The sequence below is a fragment of the Manis javanica genome, chromosome 14 (genome assembly GCF_040802235.1).
Source record: "Manis javanica isolate MJ-LG chromosome 14, MJ_LKY, whole genome shotgun sequence".
NCBI lineage: Eukaryota > Metazoa > Chordata > Mammalia > Pholidota > Manidae > Manis > Manis javanica.
The window spans coordinates 45527462-45545933 of record NC_133169.1 but is presented as its reverse complement, the minus strand read 5'-3'; the positions used below and the strand labels follow the sequence as shown (position 1 = coordinate 45545933).

Below are 18472 nucleotides of genomic sequence, written 5' to 3'. Positions count from 1 at the left end.
ACCCACATTGCTGCAAAGAGCAGGATTTCCTTTTTTCTTTCTCATGGCTGCAGTTTTTATTTAAATAGATCACATTTTCTTCATCTGATCACCCACTTACAGATGTAAATTGGGCCCATGGTGGGTTGTGTCTGGTTTAAGAGGTCTCACTTGGAAGGACATGAGTAACATTTCTGGTTTGGTAAGAGTTGTGTCCCTTGCTGGTGGGTGTAAAGTACAAGTGGATATATTATCAAAACTGATTGAAATGTAGCCTTGAGATGTAAGCATTCTAGTGATTGTAAATTATACAATTTATAGAAGTCAACCAACTTGAAAAAGTTTTGACTACTTAACTGATTCTTTGAACAAATATTGTGACTTGGTATGTAGGATTTGTACATGAAGGTACAGATTTTTTACAATCCACCAATCCACAATTTGACTCTTTGATGAATTAGTAAAACAGTCTCAACATAGGGATTTTTGTCTGCACTTCTTATTAAATGAGAAATAACAACTATAGTTATAATGCATATATAATTTCTTTCTAGGAACTCTTACACAATTACTTTATACAGACTTCAACTTTGGGACAAATAAATTTGATCTTATTCATGACTTAAGGCAACACACTGGCCCAAACTCTTTCTAAAGGATCCCTTGACCTCACTGTTCCTCAGACTATAGATGAGAGGATTCAGCATAGGGGTGAAAATAGTATAAAATGCTGACACAACCTTGTCATGGTTAGCTGACCTATTAGATTTAGGTCTCATATAGGAAAAAGTGGCAGCTCCATAAAACAGTCCCACCACAGCCAAATGTGAGGAGCATGTGCTAAAAGCCTTTCTGCGGGCTTCTGCAGAACGCATCTGGAGAACAGCAGCCAGGATGAGACTGTAGGAGGTCAGGATGAGGGAAAACGGGACCAGGAGCATTAACACACAGCATATGTACATGGTGTACTCAAAGACAGATGTGTCAGCACAAGCCAAATGCACCAGAGCGGGTGCCTCACAGAAGAAATGGTCAATCTCATGAGCCCTGCAAAATGGGAAGCTCAGGGTGGCAGCAGCCTGCAGGAGCCCATCAGCTGCCCCCAGGAACCAGGACCCCCAGGTCATTCTCAGGCATAATTGCCAGCTCATGAGGACGGAGTATCTCAGGGGATGGCAAATAGCCACATAGCGGTCATAGGACATGGCTGCCAAAAGGAAGCACTCACCTCCTCCCAATGTGAGGAGGAAGAATATCTGTACACCACAGCCAGTGGGGGAGATGGACTTTCTCTCTGTCACGTAGTCAGCAGCCATCTTGGGCACAATAGTGCAGACCAGCATCATGTCCATGAGGGAGAGCTGGCTCAGCAGGAAGTACATGGGTGTGTGCAGCCGGGGGTCTCGGTGAATCAACAGGATCACGAGGGCGTTGCCCAGGAGGGAGGTGAAGGCAACTGCCAGAGTCATCACAAAGAGAAACAGGTGGGCTCCTGAGTGGTTAAAGAGTCCTAGGAGGATGAAGTATGAGGTAGTGTTCCTGTTTTCCATGGTTTCAAGTTGTAGTAACACTGTAAATGGAGAAGTAGATACAGTTTTATCATTCACAGTCCTCTCTTTCAATTGCATATTTCTTGACAATACATGTTGGAAAATGATGAAACCTTTTTCAAATACTTCATCTGCCACTTACAAAAAAATTAACTGGACATAAAGTAAATTTCAATGTTGTAAAACTTCATATTCAAGTTTTTCAACATAACTATCTCTGAACTTTACTACTGATTAATTTGCATAATAAATAAAGATTCTGGATGAATTGCAAGAATGTGATGTGTCTTTGTTTTACCCAACACCTACATGAACAGAAGGAAATTATTCACATAATTTGTCATTTATATTTGTATTTTCCTTGTTTCATTCATAGTTAATATTCTTAGATGCTGAATAACATAAACATGTTTATTAAAAATGAATTATTTCATAATGAATGTTACAAATATATGACACATGAAAATGTATCGAAACCTACCAAAATCAGGTATTTCCTGACATTGACTAATTAAGGAAGGCATTTTCTCCTTCCACACAAGAGGATATATAGTCTCTGGTCTAGAAACTGGAAAGACTATCTCTGCAGATGGGCATATACCTTCCCTTGGAATTTTTAGTGCATATAGTTTTACTTTATTGTGTTATACACTAAAAGCATAATGATCTTCAGAGCATGTTTTCTAGAATTGCAAGACTAATACTTAATGCACTCTTTCATTAACTGCATAAAGGCACTTGTGTTATGACACTATTTATCCTCTGTTACAGAAACACAGTATTTTCTGAATAAAGAAGAGAAAATAAAACTCCTGAGTTCTCCCAAAACCAAGATAAATTAATTTCTTCTTCTGTCTCAATAAAATCAATATATTTAAAGGCAATTTCATTTCTGATATGTTGGTATGAAACTGTTCTACATTGTTGAATAAATATGACCAGCAATGGGGATGGTAATTCAGTCTCAAGGATATGATGTAATCTGGTGAAGTGACAAGGCGGAAGGAGGCTCTGTCCTCCGTGGTTGTTCCTTCTCCCCTACTGTGTGCAGCCATCCCGCACAGGAAGCTAGTAAGGACAGAGAAAGGCAGTGCGAAGCCTCGCTCAGTCCCTAACTCTATTGCTTAAGTATCATCGTTGTACTTGTAGCATTCTGCTTGACAACTTTAGGTGTTTATTTCAAAGTTAGACATCACAGGTACACATTTCCTCCCTGTCAAATGTACTTTGCATTTGCCAAAACTTTGTGATCTGCATGTCATGTCTACAACAAGGACTCCTCAGAGTTTGTACACCTAAGTAACTATGTAAATTCCCTAAAGATAGCCTTTAGTATCACTCTCCTCAAGGACCTCAAAAACTCTTCATTTCTCTGTTTTGAGGGCTTCTGATTTTTCATTGTTTTCACCTTCCTTACTGTTGAAGTGTTAGAACTCTAAACCAGCTTAAAGATCAATAGGTACTTTAGCAATGGTAGTGTTTTGGGAAAGTTTCATAACTTCATTTTTGCTACCATCTTACTTATTTTAGTGTATCTTGAGCAGAGGGGCATTAAGTTTTTTCATGCTAATGTGCTTTCATAATCAATATCATTTTCCAGGACTCTGTTCATCTTCTCAGACTGAAAGTCTGCCAATTAAATAACTCCCCATTCCCCTTTCTGCCCAGCCCTTGACAACAACTTTTTCACTTTATGTCTCTCTAAGAACTTCAGGTAAGTGGAGTCATACAGTTTGCATGTGTGTGTGTATGTATGTGTGTGTGTGTGTGTGTGTGTGACTGGCTTATTATATGTAACACAATATCCTGAACATTTATCTATGTTCTAATATGTGCCAGCATTTCCTTCTCTTTTAAGGCTGAATAATATTCCTATGTAAACATATACTGCATTTTATTTATTAAATTATTCCCTCTAAAGACAATTGTAAGTTGTTTTCTCTCCAGTTGTATATTTAAGTATTAATATAATGGGGTTTTGATAACAGATTTTTTATTTTAATAAACATGGATAGAAAAAAGTAGCAATTTGAGCAAAATTTTGCTTTCACTGTGAAAGAGTTTTACATGATTTTACACAATAATTTGACAAGTTGCTGAATTTCCAGTTTACAAAATGTATTTTCTTGCTATGAAGTTTCTACTTGTGGTTAAATATTTTGCCAAATATGAGATCATGAGCTCTTAACTTTTCAATGGAGATAATTTATATATCTATTGATTTTCATTTTAGGTGAAAATAATATACCAGTCATCCCGAATCTAATTTTATTCATTGTGCTAATAGTGTTTAGATTATGCAATGTTTCAAGTGTATGAAAGGTATGGTAGGTAGTTATATTTTCCTATGCTGTGATAACGTTCAATAAAATTTCTATTTACCTGTTCACATTACATAAGTGAAACAATTTGCCACTACTTATAATGTTTATAAACTTATACAAAGAGGATTCTGAGGGAAATTTCTAAGTGACTATGGGAAAGAAATGTGAGGGAAGTTAAATGAGGAATTAAGTCATCTTGCAAATGAAGTACTAAAATGAAATACCATGGAAACCAGAACTCGACACTATCTAGTGCAGGAATAGGAAAATTTAATACTCAGAAAAAGGCACATTTTCTTTTTCATCGTCACTATAATTTCAGAATACTAGAAATTTTCTCCTGTTTCCATAGATTTTCATTTAGAATGGTGCTAAAATTATGACATTTCTACTTTAAATCACAAACTCTTTTCTTTTGCAGTGCTACTAGAAGACATAAATAGAGCCTCTCCTTTTTCTCCTAAAATCATAGAACATTTAGAAAATTGTATGTAATTTACTTTTGTGTATTTTTTTCTAACCTCTCTTGCCCTCACTTAACAGTAAAACTATTAATATTTTTCCCAAAGATTGGGAAGATTAATCAATCTCTTCTGTAAGAAGTAAAATAAGAATAGCCAAATCATTTATTTGACTGAACTGATAGGTCGTTTAAACAAGATTTTTACCTGATGACTGTGTCAAGCAACATACATTTTCATTCTTCAGATGTAGAATAGAAAACGAGTGGAATTTATTTTGTAAAACTATATGGAGGAAGTAGTCTAATTGGTAGGTTTTCTGAAGTTCAAAAGTCATAACCAATTACTAAATATTAATAGGTTAATGTGACCTACTCACCTATGATAAAAATGATGACCTCCAACATTACTGGATCTGCATCTCCTCTGAGAAGAATCCTCCTAAATTAGCTCTTCTGATATGACAGCATCAACTTGTTCATGTTAAGTCTAGAGTGATCTATTAAGGGGTGTGGCTTACTACCTTTTGTTAATTATACTATGCAATTAATGCACCTAAGCTGCATGCATCTATTTGGATGACAAAGATGATTAATTTTGAAATATTCCAGTTTCCTAGGACTTCAATATATTTCCCCAAATCCTTTCAGAAAACAATTATTCATTAAAATAAGAAAAAATACTTAACAAGGAAAAGTAAAAGTAAATAAATAAATGTCCTTGGAAAGGGATGATGATTAGAAAATACATCAAGGAGTAAATTTATCTGATACTTGTTTAAACATTGATAAGAAAGAAAGACTAAGATGTGTTATTGAAACACAAGTTTTTGTTAAAGACAGTAATTAAATTGCTGAAGCACGTGGGAGAATTTAATTTTTTTTCTTGTTTGAACTTAATTTGATAGCATTTTTGTGTTATAAGTTTCAACTTGTTTGTATCTAAATAGCATAATCCTTTTTATTTTATATATTAAAATATGGTGTTTGCCATCTAGGCTTTTTGTTTTTTGAATTGTATCTAAGTAAGTCCTTTGGATCTAAGTAATGAAATCTATGATAATGCAGTAGCAGCAGATTTTATGGTACCAATAATTTTGTAGTTTAATTCTATCTGGGTAGATTATCATGATTTTCTTATTATTTGAAATTTATAATTTCAGATTATAGGCAAGCCTTGTTTCTTGGCTCCATTTTTACCACTCCTGTGGCCTTGGCTTGTTTACAAGTAAATTTAAGTAGCAACTTCCACTACTCTAAAATCGTATATATACACGATTAAATCATATATATATATATATATATATATATATATATATATATATATATATATAAGTCATGAAAAAATTGATGGGGAAAGCTACCTTGGTACAAACATTAGATATTGCAATTATCTAATCCAGGTGAGCTGCAATAACTGTTATTTTGTCTGTTTAGAAAGAGGCACATCTGAGACTTTAGTTACAATTCTGCCTGTGGATGTTGGATCCTATTGAAGTGGCAAATCTTACTCTGGTTTGAAACACAATTGGCCACCTGAGGAAAGTCCACATAAGTCAGCAAGAATTATTTCTTGTGCAAAACCCCAGGCTTCTAGCTAAGCAAACTTCATACACCATGTACAGGTAGTATATCAGGTTTCAAATAAGACCTTCATCAAGTGTAACAATAACTTTGAATAAACTTCATATTTCCTAAATACTGTTATGGCTGTGGTCACATATGTGCCAGAACTATGCTATTGTAGCACAGGTTGCCACTCTCAAATGGAGGATGCGCCTCTACAATGCGGCTCAAATACTCTAGGTTCTCAGGAAGCCTGAGAATGAAGATTAAATAAGCTCCAAATCAGAGGAGGAAGGGGCCTGCTGCTCAGAACTCTGACAGTAAACAGACTGCAGTGAAGCTAGATGCCTAAATTGAGGTTAATTTAGCAATTTTTTAAGTATGTGGGTATAATTTAGGAAAACCAAATAGAGGTTATACTTCACTCCTATTTTAGCAAGAACGAGATGTTTTGTCGAACCCTGGTCCTCAATGCATGTGAGGATGTAGTGCTTTAAATTAACAAAGACAGGCTTTGTGGAAAAGGCCAAATAACAGGTGCTTAGATGTGGCCAGGCCACAGAGCCAAAAGGCCACTGGTCAATAGGCAGGAAACAAGGGAAATAAATATCACACTGCAGGTGCTCTCCCCACCAGAAGGGGACACATGTGTTGATTTTGGAGGACATAGACTGAGATAAAGATAGGCATGCAGGAATTCTCTTATGACATTCCCTGATAATCAATTCTCTTCATGGAGAGATCATACCAATGGCATTTTTCAATGAACTACAATTAAGAATCCTAAAATTCATATGAATTGCATAAGACCCTGAATAGCCATAGAAATCTTTAGAAAAAAGAACAAAGCTGGGGTGTAATAGGCCCTAATGTCAAAGTAGATTACAAAGCTCCAGTAAAGAAAACAGTATGGTACAGCCAGAAGACTTAGACCCATAGATTAATGGAACAGAATAGAGAACCCATAAATAAACCCACTCATATATGTTCAATTAATATATGACAAAGGAACCTGAATATGCAATAGGTAAATGACAGTCTCTTCAATAAATGGTGATGGGTAAACTGGACAGTTACATGCAAGAGAATTAAACTGGATTGCTGTCTAACTCCACATGCAAAAGTAAACTCAAAATGGATTAAAACCTAAATGTAATATATGAAACCATAAAAACTCTTAGAAGAAAACATAGTCAAAAATACATCTTTAAATGAAAAATAAATAAAAAAATAAAAATTTTTACCTATTAGGCTTTCTGTCACTTCTTTTATTTAAAAAATGCATAAATATTAGACTTCACATTATTAATATCAAAATGATGTAGAGTGTGTACAAAATAATTAAGAAAATTAGAGGAATTATGTTACTCGAAATTTTATGTTAATATTTATTTTTTAAATATCTTGAGAGGATTGACATGGCTGTGGAAGTAGGGGACTCATACTTCTGAAAGTGTACATGTATAATACAAATGCAACCATTTTAAATATGACCATGTTTATGGAGAGGCAATAGATAATAGTTTGACACTTAATCTTACTCTATTGCTAAAAGATGTATTTAGGAAAATTATAGTAAATGAATTTTAACTGGTCAATTACTTAAAATAATTTTATGAGATAACATAATTTTGCTAAATTATGAAAAGTAATTGCAGTAGCATGATAGACAAGGCCATGACAAATTTGACATATATAAAATGGTGTTTAGAGACATATGTGTAAAAGATAACTGAAATCTGCAACATAGCTAAGAGGTTGAAAATATTTCAGTAAATGGTTGTGTTGACCACATTGTTTTGCTTGGAAAACAGTATTGAAAGCTATAGGAATAAGTGATAATCTTAGAGACCTTAAGAAATTACAGGGAATGTGATGTACATTAGATTTTGGAAGAAAGATGCAGAGGCTTATTAAAGCATGTACTTAATGGGACATAAAATTCTTGGTTTATTCCATTAGCAAATTTATCTTCATTGTCCTCAATGATAAACTTGATTTGAAACACTTTTCTAAATTTACTATAACATACCTTATAACCACTTTCTCAGGAAAAACAAAACCAAAAACCTCCAACATTCATAAAATCAGGAATATCAGTTTTAGATGGAAACATACACATTTTGAAATCCAGAAACCAAATTTTAAAAAAATAATTGAGTCCCACTAACGCTTAACATTGCCTCAAATATCTTTATCTTCAAATGTGCCTTGCTAATTAGGTCCACTCACTCTCTTATAGCAATGCTTATCATTTTGTTGATTTTGCTATTTTCACTTGACATTGTGTGAAAAAAACTATTTTAAGTGTATATGTACAAACACAAATAACTACATAGGGTAGATATGATAAAACTAAAATGTACAATAATGTTGTGGTTTAAAAATGGCATCATGTCTTCAGGGTTCCACACACTGAGCTAAGGATAGAAGTGCAGCATGATGGTAGAGGGCTGCTCAGAGAGGGTGGCTTGCGCCGTCCGAATAGAAGTACCAGGAATATGTTACTTCCTTTTCTCTGAGATTTACTCACCATTTATTGGTTCTCAGGATAGTGTTTATTCTGAGGGTAATTTTTGAGAACATATTCAGTTAATGCAGGCAAATAACTCACAGTATTGCTAGGAATGCCGCATGCACTCTAAAATTATTAGTTTTAATGAGGACTATTGTTGTTATTGCATTCTAAAAATTATCAATCTGTATAAGCTAAGAAGGATTCAGGGACAGACACATCTACTTCACTAATTTGCCCTAATATGGACTAAATCCTTAAAATTTTTATCCACAGCCCAGCATGACCAATCTCTATTAAAGACTGAAAAAGAAATAAACAAACAAAACCCAAAATACCAGAGAGAAAAATTTTAAATCAGCCTCTTAATACAGACAGGCTCTCTGCCCATGTGACAGTCCTTCCCCAACCACACGGCCCCTGAGTAGGGCTGGCCTCCTCCCAGGCAGAGGGCAGTCTCCTCACCCCCAGCTCCTCATCCCACAGAGGGAAAGGCCTATTGCTCCTTCACCTGGAAAGCATTGTGAGTCTCCAAAGATGGTTTCTAGGAAGTATTTTTACCTCCACATTTAAACTCTTTTGGATCATACAAACAAGTAAAACAAATATAAGATATCATCATTAGATTTGTTACATTTAATCAAACATAAAAGGTTGTTTAAACAAATATGTCATAAAGATAAATTATTAGATGAATAACTATGTCAGGTAGCTTTCTTTAGACATATTAAGACTGTGTTTGCACTTTTCCCCTCACCAATCTCACCAAAACACTTCCTCTGTGGTAGTCTCCAGTCTGTTTTCTTTGCTGATCTGTTTTTTTTTTTAGAATCTACCTACAGGTGAAATGATATGATATTTATTTTTATATGACTGACTTGTTTCATTTAGCATAATAACCTTTAGGTCCTTCCACATTATTATAAATGGCACAATCCCATTTCTTTTTTATGGCTGAGTAATATTCCATTGGTTATATGTACACCATTTTTAAAAAAACCATTCATCTAGTGATGAACATTAAGGTTGTTTCTATATTTTGGCTTTTGTAAATAATGCTGTGATAAATAATAGATTACATATATCTTTGAATATTAGTGACTTTGTTTTAAGTAAATTACCAGCAGAGGAATTTCTGGGCCATCCGATATTTCTATATTTTATTTTTTAATAAAACTGCACAGTTCTGTCCAGAGTGGGAACACTAATTTGGAATCCTGCCCACAGGGTGGCAGGGTTTGCTCTTCCCCGCATCCTCGCCAACACTTGTTGTTTCTTGTCTTATTGATATTAACCATTCTGACTGGTGTGAGGTGATATCTCATTGTGGCTTTGATTTTCATTTTCCTGATGATTAGAGATGCTGTGCATCTTTTCAAGTGCCTCTTGGTCTTCTGTGTGTCTTCTTTGCAAAACCACCTATTCAGGTCATCCAGCCACTTTTTAATCAGATTATTTGTTTTTTGGTGTTGAGTAGTCATGTTAGTACTTTTTTCACTTAAAGTCCAGTAAACTCAGAGGGTCAGCATTTTATAAACTGAAGACCAAGAGCAAAACAAGATAGCCATGATGCAAAAATAATCTAAAACTGTGACTTCAAGCTTCATTTTTCAGATAAATCAAGTTTTGCTTTACAGTTACCTGCTATTCACAGAAAACCTTACTCAGTTATCCAGTTTTGCATTCATTAATTTTGTTACAATAATTTATTACATACCAAAAAAGGGCCTAAGAAGGTTGTTAAGTCCCTGAAATACAAAGATATGTATGTAATCACTTCCCTCAAGAAATCCACATTGAGGGGGCTAGACAAATTATGGTATAAGCACAGAGATATGCCTAGGCATACAGTAATTAACAAGGAGCACATGTAGACCCAGCAAAACTGGCAAAAAGGAAAAGGGTGGGAAGGTGGAGTAAGCAGGTGTCTAGGGACAATGCTAGGACAGATGCTAAGTATAAGTGGAGCCCTTAAAGATAACTTAAATGTAGAGTTATGCAAGTATATGAGAACATCCCAGGAAGTTCATATTTTGTCAGCCCTCAAAACAACAATGTTACCTTCATATTTACTTGGGGAAAATGATTTACCCCTAAAAATTATATTTCTCATATATATATAGAGAGAAAGAAGGTAAGAAGGTTACTAGGACATAGCAATCATTCTATTAATAACAATATAGCTCTGATCTCCTATTCCCATTTCTCATTTTAAAAAGAATAAGAAAACAAACAATAAGAAACAGAGAAGCTCAGGAGTTATTTAGTACCTTGTTCCTTAGAAAATATCTGTTCATATGATTACAGCCTTTGGAGAGCCTCTTGTCTGATGTGACACCCATACTTACACAACTCAGCAAATTACCTGTTTCATCTGTGCTCAGTTGTCCTCATTGTAGACATCCTGATGGATACAGTAGTCCCTCCAATATAAAATAATCATAACTAATTATATAAATACAATCCAACTATATAAAATGGATGCAGTATTCCCTCCAATATAAAAATAATTATATTAATACAGCTAGATACATTGATATCATGGTTACCTGCTAAGCTATTCTGCATCCTTGCCGACAATTTCACTATTTTGAAAAATTATACACATTTTATGGAAACATGTTTATTACTAAGATAATTCTTTCAAATTCTTACAATTTTAGTGGGAGGGGCATGGAAGTATTAGTTAAACTTTTATTTTTTCTATGTGCCATGTGTAATTATAATAGTTTCATCAGAGGGAACCATAAATTTTTTTGAAATATTGTATTGATAAAATCAACATGTTTGATTTACTAGGCTTTTTAATTACCCACATATTTCCACACTGGGAGAGTAGAAAACTTGATTTTTTTCTCAAGAGAATCTCTTACTGAGTATCTTCTAACTGTTGAATCTATAAACAAACAACACACATTTCAAGCATTTTTCTAATAAGTTTTATTGAGGAAATTACTTTTCAGCACATTTTTCATTGCCGCTAGTATATCTTTATTCCTAAAGCTATAGATGATGGGGTTCAGTGTGGGTGTAAGGATGTGTAGAATATCGCCAGGAACTTATCCTGCCCTGGAGTGTGGTATGACTTAGGTCTCATATATGTGAAAATACATGGCCCATAGTACATTATGACTACAATCATGTGGAAAAAACAGGTGGAAAATGACTTTTTCCGTGCCTCTGATGATTTCATTTGGAGGACAGTATGGAGAACTTGGACACATGAAGCAGAGATCAGGGAGAAAGGGACAAGCAGGAAAAGTATACTGCTGACATAAACCCCTTGTTCATAGTGTGTTGTGTCCACACAGGACAACTTCAGCATGGCAGGGACTTCACAGAAAAAGTGATCGATGGCCCTTGAGCCACAGAAGGGGAAGTGGAGGACATAAGTTGTGTGAATAATAGAATTGAGAGTCCCGACAATCCAGGATCTTCCAGCCAAGAAAACGATGAGATACTCATTCATAAGAATGGGATAGCACAGTGGGTGACAGATGGCCACATAGCGATCATAGGACATTGCTCCCAGGAGAAAGCACTCACCCCCCCAGGAGGGAGATGGACAGAAATATCTGGAAGCCACAGCCTGCAAATGAAATCGTCTTGCTGTCAGACAGAAAGTCAGTGAGCATTTTGGGAACAATATTGGTGCTGTGCAAGATATCCAAAAAAGAGAGATGGCCGAGCAGGAAATACATTGGGGTGTGGAGGTGCGAGTCCCTGTGGTTCAGGAGGATCATGACTGTGTTCTCCGCTAGTCATCAGGAAAACGATGAATATAAGGGAGTAGAGAGCTAGGCTTGTTTGAGAAGAAGTGAAGAGCCCAAAAGAATGAAGTCACTGCTGAAAGTGTGATTCTCATGTCCCATAATTAATTCCTCTACTTCACCTAAAAAGAAATGAAAAAAATGTGTACATATGTTAAGTACAAAGAAATAAAAACTAGTGTGTGTTTCAATTTCAATTATATAAATCTGGATATAAAATGAGATTTAATGATGTATATTTTGCAATCAACTTCAAAGAATTCTCTTCTAATTGTGCTGTTTTCTTTAAAATGTTTGTTGATCACTTTTTTACCCTTTAGCGTGTCAAAAAATAAGTCTATGACTCATCTTTATTATTTATTACCATCCCGTCCCACCAGAAATCAAACTTCATCATGGAAGATGTTTGTTTTGTTCACTGTTAAAAGCCAAATGCCTTGAACAGTGTCTGTCACATAACATGTTTTTAATATTGGTCTTGAATGCATGAATTAATGAGCAGACATGGAAGTCAATTTTCTTTATGAGACATTTTTCATTAAATAAAGCTTATTCAGTAAGGTAGACAGCTAAGGATTTCCCAAAGCTCATCTTGTAAAAACCAAAGACAATAAATAAGAAACAATAAACTGAGAAAAACAGATAAAGAAAAGCTCTGGTTTTCACCGACAAGCAGCAATAACCCTGTGGAGATCAAGCCCAAAGGTGGCCACATAAAAAAATATAAAAAGTATTGTCCCAGGTGCCAGAGAAGAGCTGTGAAGCACCAGTGCCCGAGCACGTGGTTGCTGCTCTGAGGCCTGGTCCCCAGTTAGCAATGTGCTGTGGCAACGTGTGGCCTAAAGCGACATGCTGTGCCTGACATGCATCTGCTCCATGGGGCAGAACTGGTGCCTTCACCCAGCACTGGCAGGCTATGCTATACCGCTGTCTGCCCCGTGGACTGCTGCCTGCTCTTCATTGGCCTCCCGGGGCCCATGCCCCTGCTGTATCCACTCCTAGTGAGAGTCACTCTACTGACCTCCAGAGATGCACATCCCAGCTGTACAGGGTGTCTTCACCGGCCAGGGGCTGAACCACCTGCTCAGCAAGTGCAACTGTGTCCCAGAACCCAGACACTATGGTGTCTCCATGTGCACTGATCCAGGACGACATCTCATCAGCTCCTCTGACTGCCAGGACACCAGGTGAGGCACCAAGAGGATTCCCCTAAGGCAGAACTTCATCTGAAGAATAAAAGAGCTATCAAGGTCACAGCAGCCTCAGCCCCTGTGAGGACCCCAATGTCTTAGACACCAAGAGCACCTGTAACTTCACAGAACTGCCCGCAGAAGACCCACACATTCTGTTCTAAAGCTGGTGCTGGTGGGGACGCCTGGAAACCTTGCCACTGTGCCTTCCTAGGAACCTAACACACTCCATTTGACCCAACTGCTACCCTGAGCGCCCCCTTCAAGGGAAAGCTGTGGCCCATCAAAGCCAGACTAAAAAGGGTGAAAAAGAGACTGCCCTCAAATGCACAGTTGCCAATGTGAAGGTACTAGAAACATGAAGACAGCCAGTGAACAATGGCAACACCAAAGGAGTAAAATAATATTCAAGCAACTGACCCCAAAGAGAGTCAAATCTGAAAGTTAACTGGTTAAACAATTCAAAATAATTATTTTAAAGGAAGTTTAGAGAGATTCAAGCAAACACATATAGACAACTAAATGAATTCAGTAAAACAACAAATATATAAAATGGGAAGTTCAACAAAGATATAAAAAGAACATAACAAATTGTAGAGTTCAAGAATACATGAGTGAAATAAACAGTGTAGTAGTTTCAACCACACTTCAATCAGGCAGAAGAAAGAATCTATAAATTTGAAGATAGATCCTCTGATATTTTCTAGTCAGATGTGATAAAGCATATTAGAATGAAATCTAGGGAAGGTAGTCTAAGTCAACTATGGGAAAAAACCATACAAAACAATACCTACATTATGGATATACCAGTATGAGAAGAGAGAGAGAGAGAGGAAGGGATAGAAAACTTACTTAACGAAGTAATGGCTGAAAACTTCTCAAATCTGAGGGAAGACCTACAGGTACTTGAAGGTCAAATATCACTAACAGATTTAACCAACAAAGAACTTCAACCATGTACATTATAAACAAGTTCTCAAAAATCAAAGACAGGTAATTTTGAAAGCAGGAGAAAGAGGACTCACAACATGAAAGAGAAGCACAATAATTCTAACAACAGATTTCTTAGAAGAAATTATGCAGATCATAAAAGTGTAAGATGATATATTCAAAGTACCAACAGTGGTGTTTAAATAATTTAAAATTCTAATACATAGGAGAGAAGAAAGTTAAAATAACTATAGGTAAAATATTTTTAAATGGATACAACATAGAAAGATGTACAACAACACAAATTTAGGGAGCACAAAGCAAAGGTGTAGAACTTTCTATGCAATTAAAATTAAGTTTTATCAGCTTAAGATAGATGGTTATAGATACAAGATTTATCATGATAACCCCATGGTAACCACAAGCCAAAAACCTATAAAAGGTACCCAGTTGATAAAGAGGAAAACAGGTGGACTTAGAAGGTATTATGCTAAGTGAAATAAGCCAGGTGGAGAAAGACAAATGCCATGTGATTTCACTGATATGTGGAACCTAAAAACAAAACAAAACAAAATGAACAAAATAACATTATACTCACAGACACTGAGAAGTGACTGGTGGTTGCCATGGGGTAGGGATTGGGGTGGGTGGCTAAGGTGTGTGAGGGGGATAAAGGGGCATGAAAACTCAGTCATAATATAAATCAGTATGGGGATAAAAGTAAAGCATAGAGAATATAGTCAATAGTTTTGTGACATATTTTTTTCTCATTTTACTTTATTTTTTTATTGAAGTATAGCTGATATATGATTATATTGGCTTCAGGTGTACAATATAGTGATTTGACAATTGTGTACATTACAAAATGCTCACAATAAGTGCATAGTAATCTAATCCCCATACAAGGATATTACAATGCTATTGACTATATTCCCTATGCTGTAGTTTTCATCCCTAAGACTCTTATTTTATAACTGACCACACACTTTTCTTTTAACAATAGATTCCATACTGGAATTAGGGACAAGGTTGAGAAAATCCTATAAGTTTAAGGGAATTAACTTTGGTTATAGATCCCAAAGGAACCATAGGCAGTAGTGTATCATCCTTTTTCTTACACCACAAGAGTCTCTCTTAACTTGCAGACATCAGCGCACTAAGTATTCAGCTTTCCTTGATATTCAAACAAAATACTCCTTTTAGATAATGAAGTATTGTAGTTGATAACGCTGATAAGTGTTTTTGTTTTCCTCACTTCTGGGCGGATGGTTACACTCTCTTTCCCCTTAACATTAGATGTGGCCATATAACTTGCTCTGGTAATTAAATGTGAGCACAGATGTGTGTCTCTTCTGGGTAAAATCTATAGCATCCAGAGTACTGTTCTCCATACAGTTTCTTTTCTGCTCTTTTTAAAATACTGTCACTATAGATTAGTTTTCATATTATAGAAATTAACATAAATGAAATCCTATGGTGTATATACTTGTCTGGCTTCTTTCATTCTGCATATTTTGATGTTCATTCATTTTCTTGAGTTTCTTAATAGTTAAATTTTTTTACTTGTATGGTATAGATAAAGCACCATATGTTTACCCATTCACCTGTTGATTGGCACTGACATTAGGACATTTGTGTGATATATTTTATGTTGACAGTAACTACACTAGTTTTTGGTGAGCATTTAATAATGTATGTAACTGTCAAATCACTGTGTTGTATGCTTGAAATTGATATAATAGTGTATGTCAATTGCACTACAATAAAAATATATTAAAAAATCAAATACTACGATACAAAAATATCAATTCACAAAAGAAAACAGAAAGAGTGGAATAAAGAGGAAAAAAGAACTATAAAACTTTCAGAAAACAATAAAATGATGATATTGAATTGTTTGCTATGAATAATTAGTCTAAATTTAAATGGTATAAATTCTGCACATAAAAGATATTGAGTGCCTGTGTGAGTTAAAAACAAAACAAAACAAAACAAAAACTGTTCTGGCCAAAAAAGACTCACCTAAGATTTAGAGGCCTCATGGCCTGAACAGAAAAGAATGCAAGTAGATATTCCACAGAATCATAACTCAAAAGACATAGGTTATTTACATGTATAGTTGCTAAAACAGGCCTTATGACTAAAACTGTAAAAGACATAAAGTGGGTCATTATATACAGATAAAAGGATCAATTCACCAAGAAGGTAAAGCAATTTTAAACATACACACATAGAACATTGGAACACTGAAGCATATTAAATATTAAAAGATCTTAATTGAGAAGTAGACAATATAGTAATTGTAGGCAACATCAATACCACATTTTCAACAATGGATAGATCAAACAAAATCAGTAAGTAAAGAGTGGGGATCAATGACAATCTAGAACAAATGGGCTGAAAAGACATTTAAACAACATTCCATCCAACAGCTACAGAATACACATTCTTCTCAAGTACACATGTGACATTATCCAATACTGAGACTATGATAGGTCACAAAACAAGCCTTAACAAATTAAGATTAAAATCATGTCAAGAATCTTCTCCAGCCAAGAAGATATGAATCTCTCTATTCAGTAACAAAGGAAAAGTTGGAAAATTCACAAATATGTGGTGATTAAATAAAAAACTTTTGAATAACCAACAGGCCAAAGAACAAAACAAAAGGGAAATAAACAAATATCTTGACACAAGTGAAAATAGATATACAATGTACCAAAACTTATGGGATGCAACAAAAGCAGTTGTAAGAGGGATGTTTATAGCAATAAACACAATATTGAGAAAAAATATTCTAAAGTAACCTATTTACACCTTAAGAAACTAAAAAAGAAAGAATAAACTAAGCCCAAATTTGGCAACAGGAAGGAATAACTATTAGAACAGAAATAAATAAATTATACTAAAAGACAACAGAAAAGTGTTCATTAAAACAATAAGCTGTTTTATTGAAAAAATAAAAAATTTTTATAAATTTTTAACTAAATTAAGAATAAAAGAAGACTAGAAGTAACAAAATTATAAATGGAAGAGGAGCTTTAACACCTGGTATAGAAATACAAAAGGTTAGTATGAATAATTATGCCAACAAAATGTATAATTTAAAAAAGAAATGGATACATTTCTTAAATTCACAACCTATCAAGACTGAACCATGAGGTAATAAAAAAATCAAACAATAATAAGCAAGGAGATCAAATAAATTATCTAATGTCTCCAATAAATAAAAGTCTAATAGTATATAACTTCACAGGTGATTTCTACAAACATGTATAGAAGAATTAATATCAATTCCTCTCAAATTATTAAAAAATATGATGAAATAACACTTTCAAAACAATTTTCTAAGGCAGCATTACCTTGAAACCAAAGTCAGACAAGGTAACTACAAGAAAAGAAAATCACAGAATAATAACTCTGATGAACATCGATGCAAAAATTCTCAACAAAATATTACCAAACAAAAATCACAAACTCTTTTAAAGGGTAATATATCCTGGTCATTTTGGATTTTTCACTGGGTCAACAAACACAAATCAGTAAGTGAGAATAACCATATTAACAGGATGAAGGATTAAAAATGTGTGATTATTTTAATAGATACAGAAAAACATTTATGAAATTTAACATTCACTCATGAGTAAACTCTCAACAAATTAGGTATAGATATAGAAGTAATGTTCATCAGCATGATAAAGGCAATATATAATAAGCCCACAGCTAATGTCATACTTAATTGTGAAAAGTTACAAGCCTTTCCTCTAACAACAAGAACAAGACAAAGGTGCTCAATCTCACCATTTACACTTAACACAGCACTAGAATTCCTAGCTGGAGAAATTTTGCAAGGTGAAGGTATCCAAAATGGAAAGGAAGAATTAAAATGATATGCTTGATGATGAAATTATATATATGAAAATCCATAAAAAGTCCATGAAAAACCTGTTAAAACTGATAATGAATTTGGTAAAGGTGAAGGTTATAAAATCAAAACACATATATCAATTGTACACCTGTGTACTAATAATGAACAGTATGAAACAGAAATTAAGAAAGCAATTTCATTTACAATAGAACTGAAAACAAGAAAATACTTAGGATTAAGTTTAACTTTAAGAGGTTAGAAAACTGTACACTGAAAATTACAAGATATTAACAAAACAGATTGAAAAGTACAAATAATTG

At 34.6% G+C, this 18472-nt stretch overlaps 1 protein-coding gene and 1 pseudogene across 1 annotated transcript; both read right to left on the bottom strand.

Moving 5' to 3' along the window:
- Positions 1 to 590: 590 nt before the first annotated feature.
- LOC140846169 (olfactory receptor 2T8-like) lies at positions 591 to 1529 on the bottom strand. Its single transcript, XM_073221677.1, has one exon. The coding sequence runs from the start codon at positions 1527 to 1529 to the stop codon at positions 591 to 593; it is 939 nt and encodes a 312-aa protein (XP_073077778.1).
- A 9795-nt stretch (positions 1530 to 11324) lies between these two features.
- On the bottom strand, positions 11325 to 12266 carry LOC108409596 (olfactory receptor 2AJ1-like; annotated as a pseudogene).
- Between the last annotated feature and the right edge of the window lie 6206 nt (positions 12267 to 18472).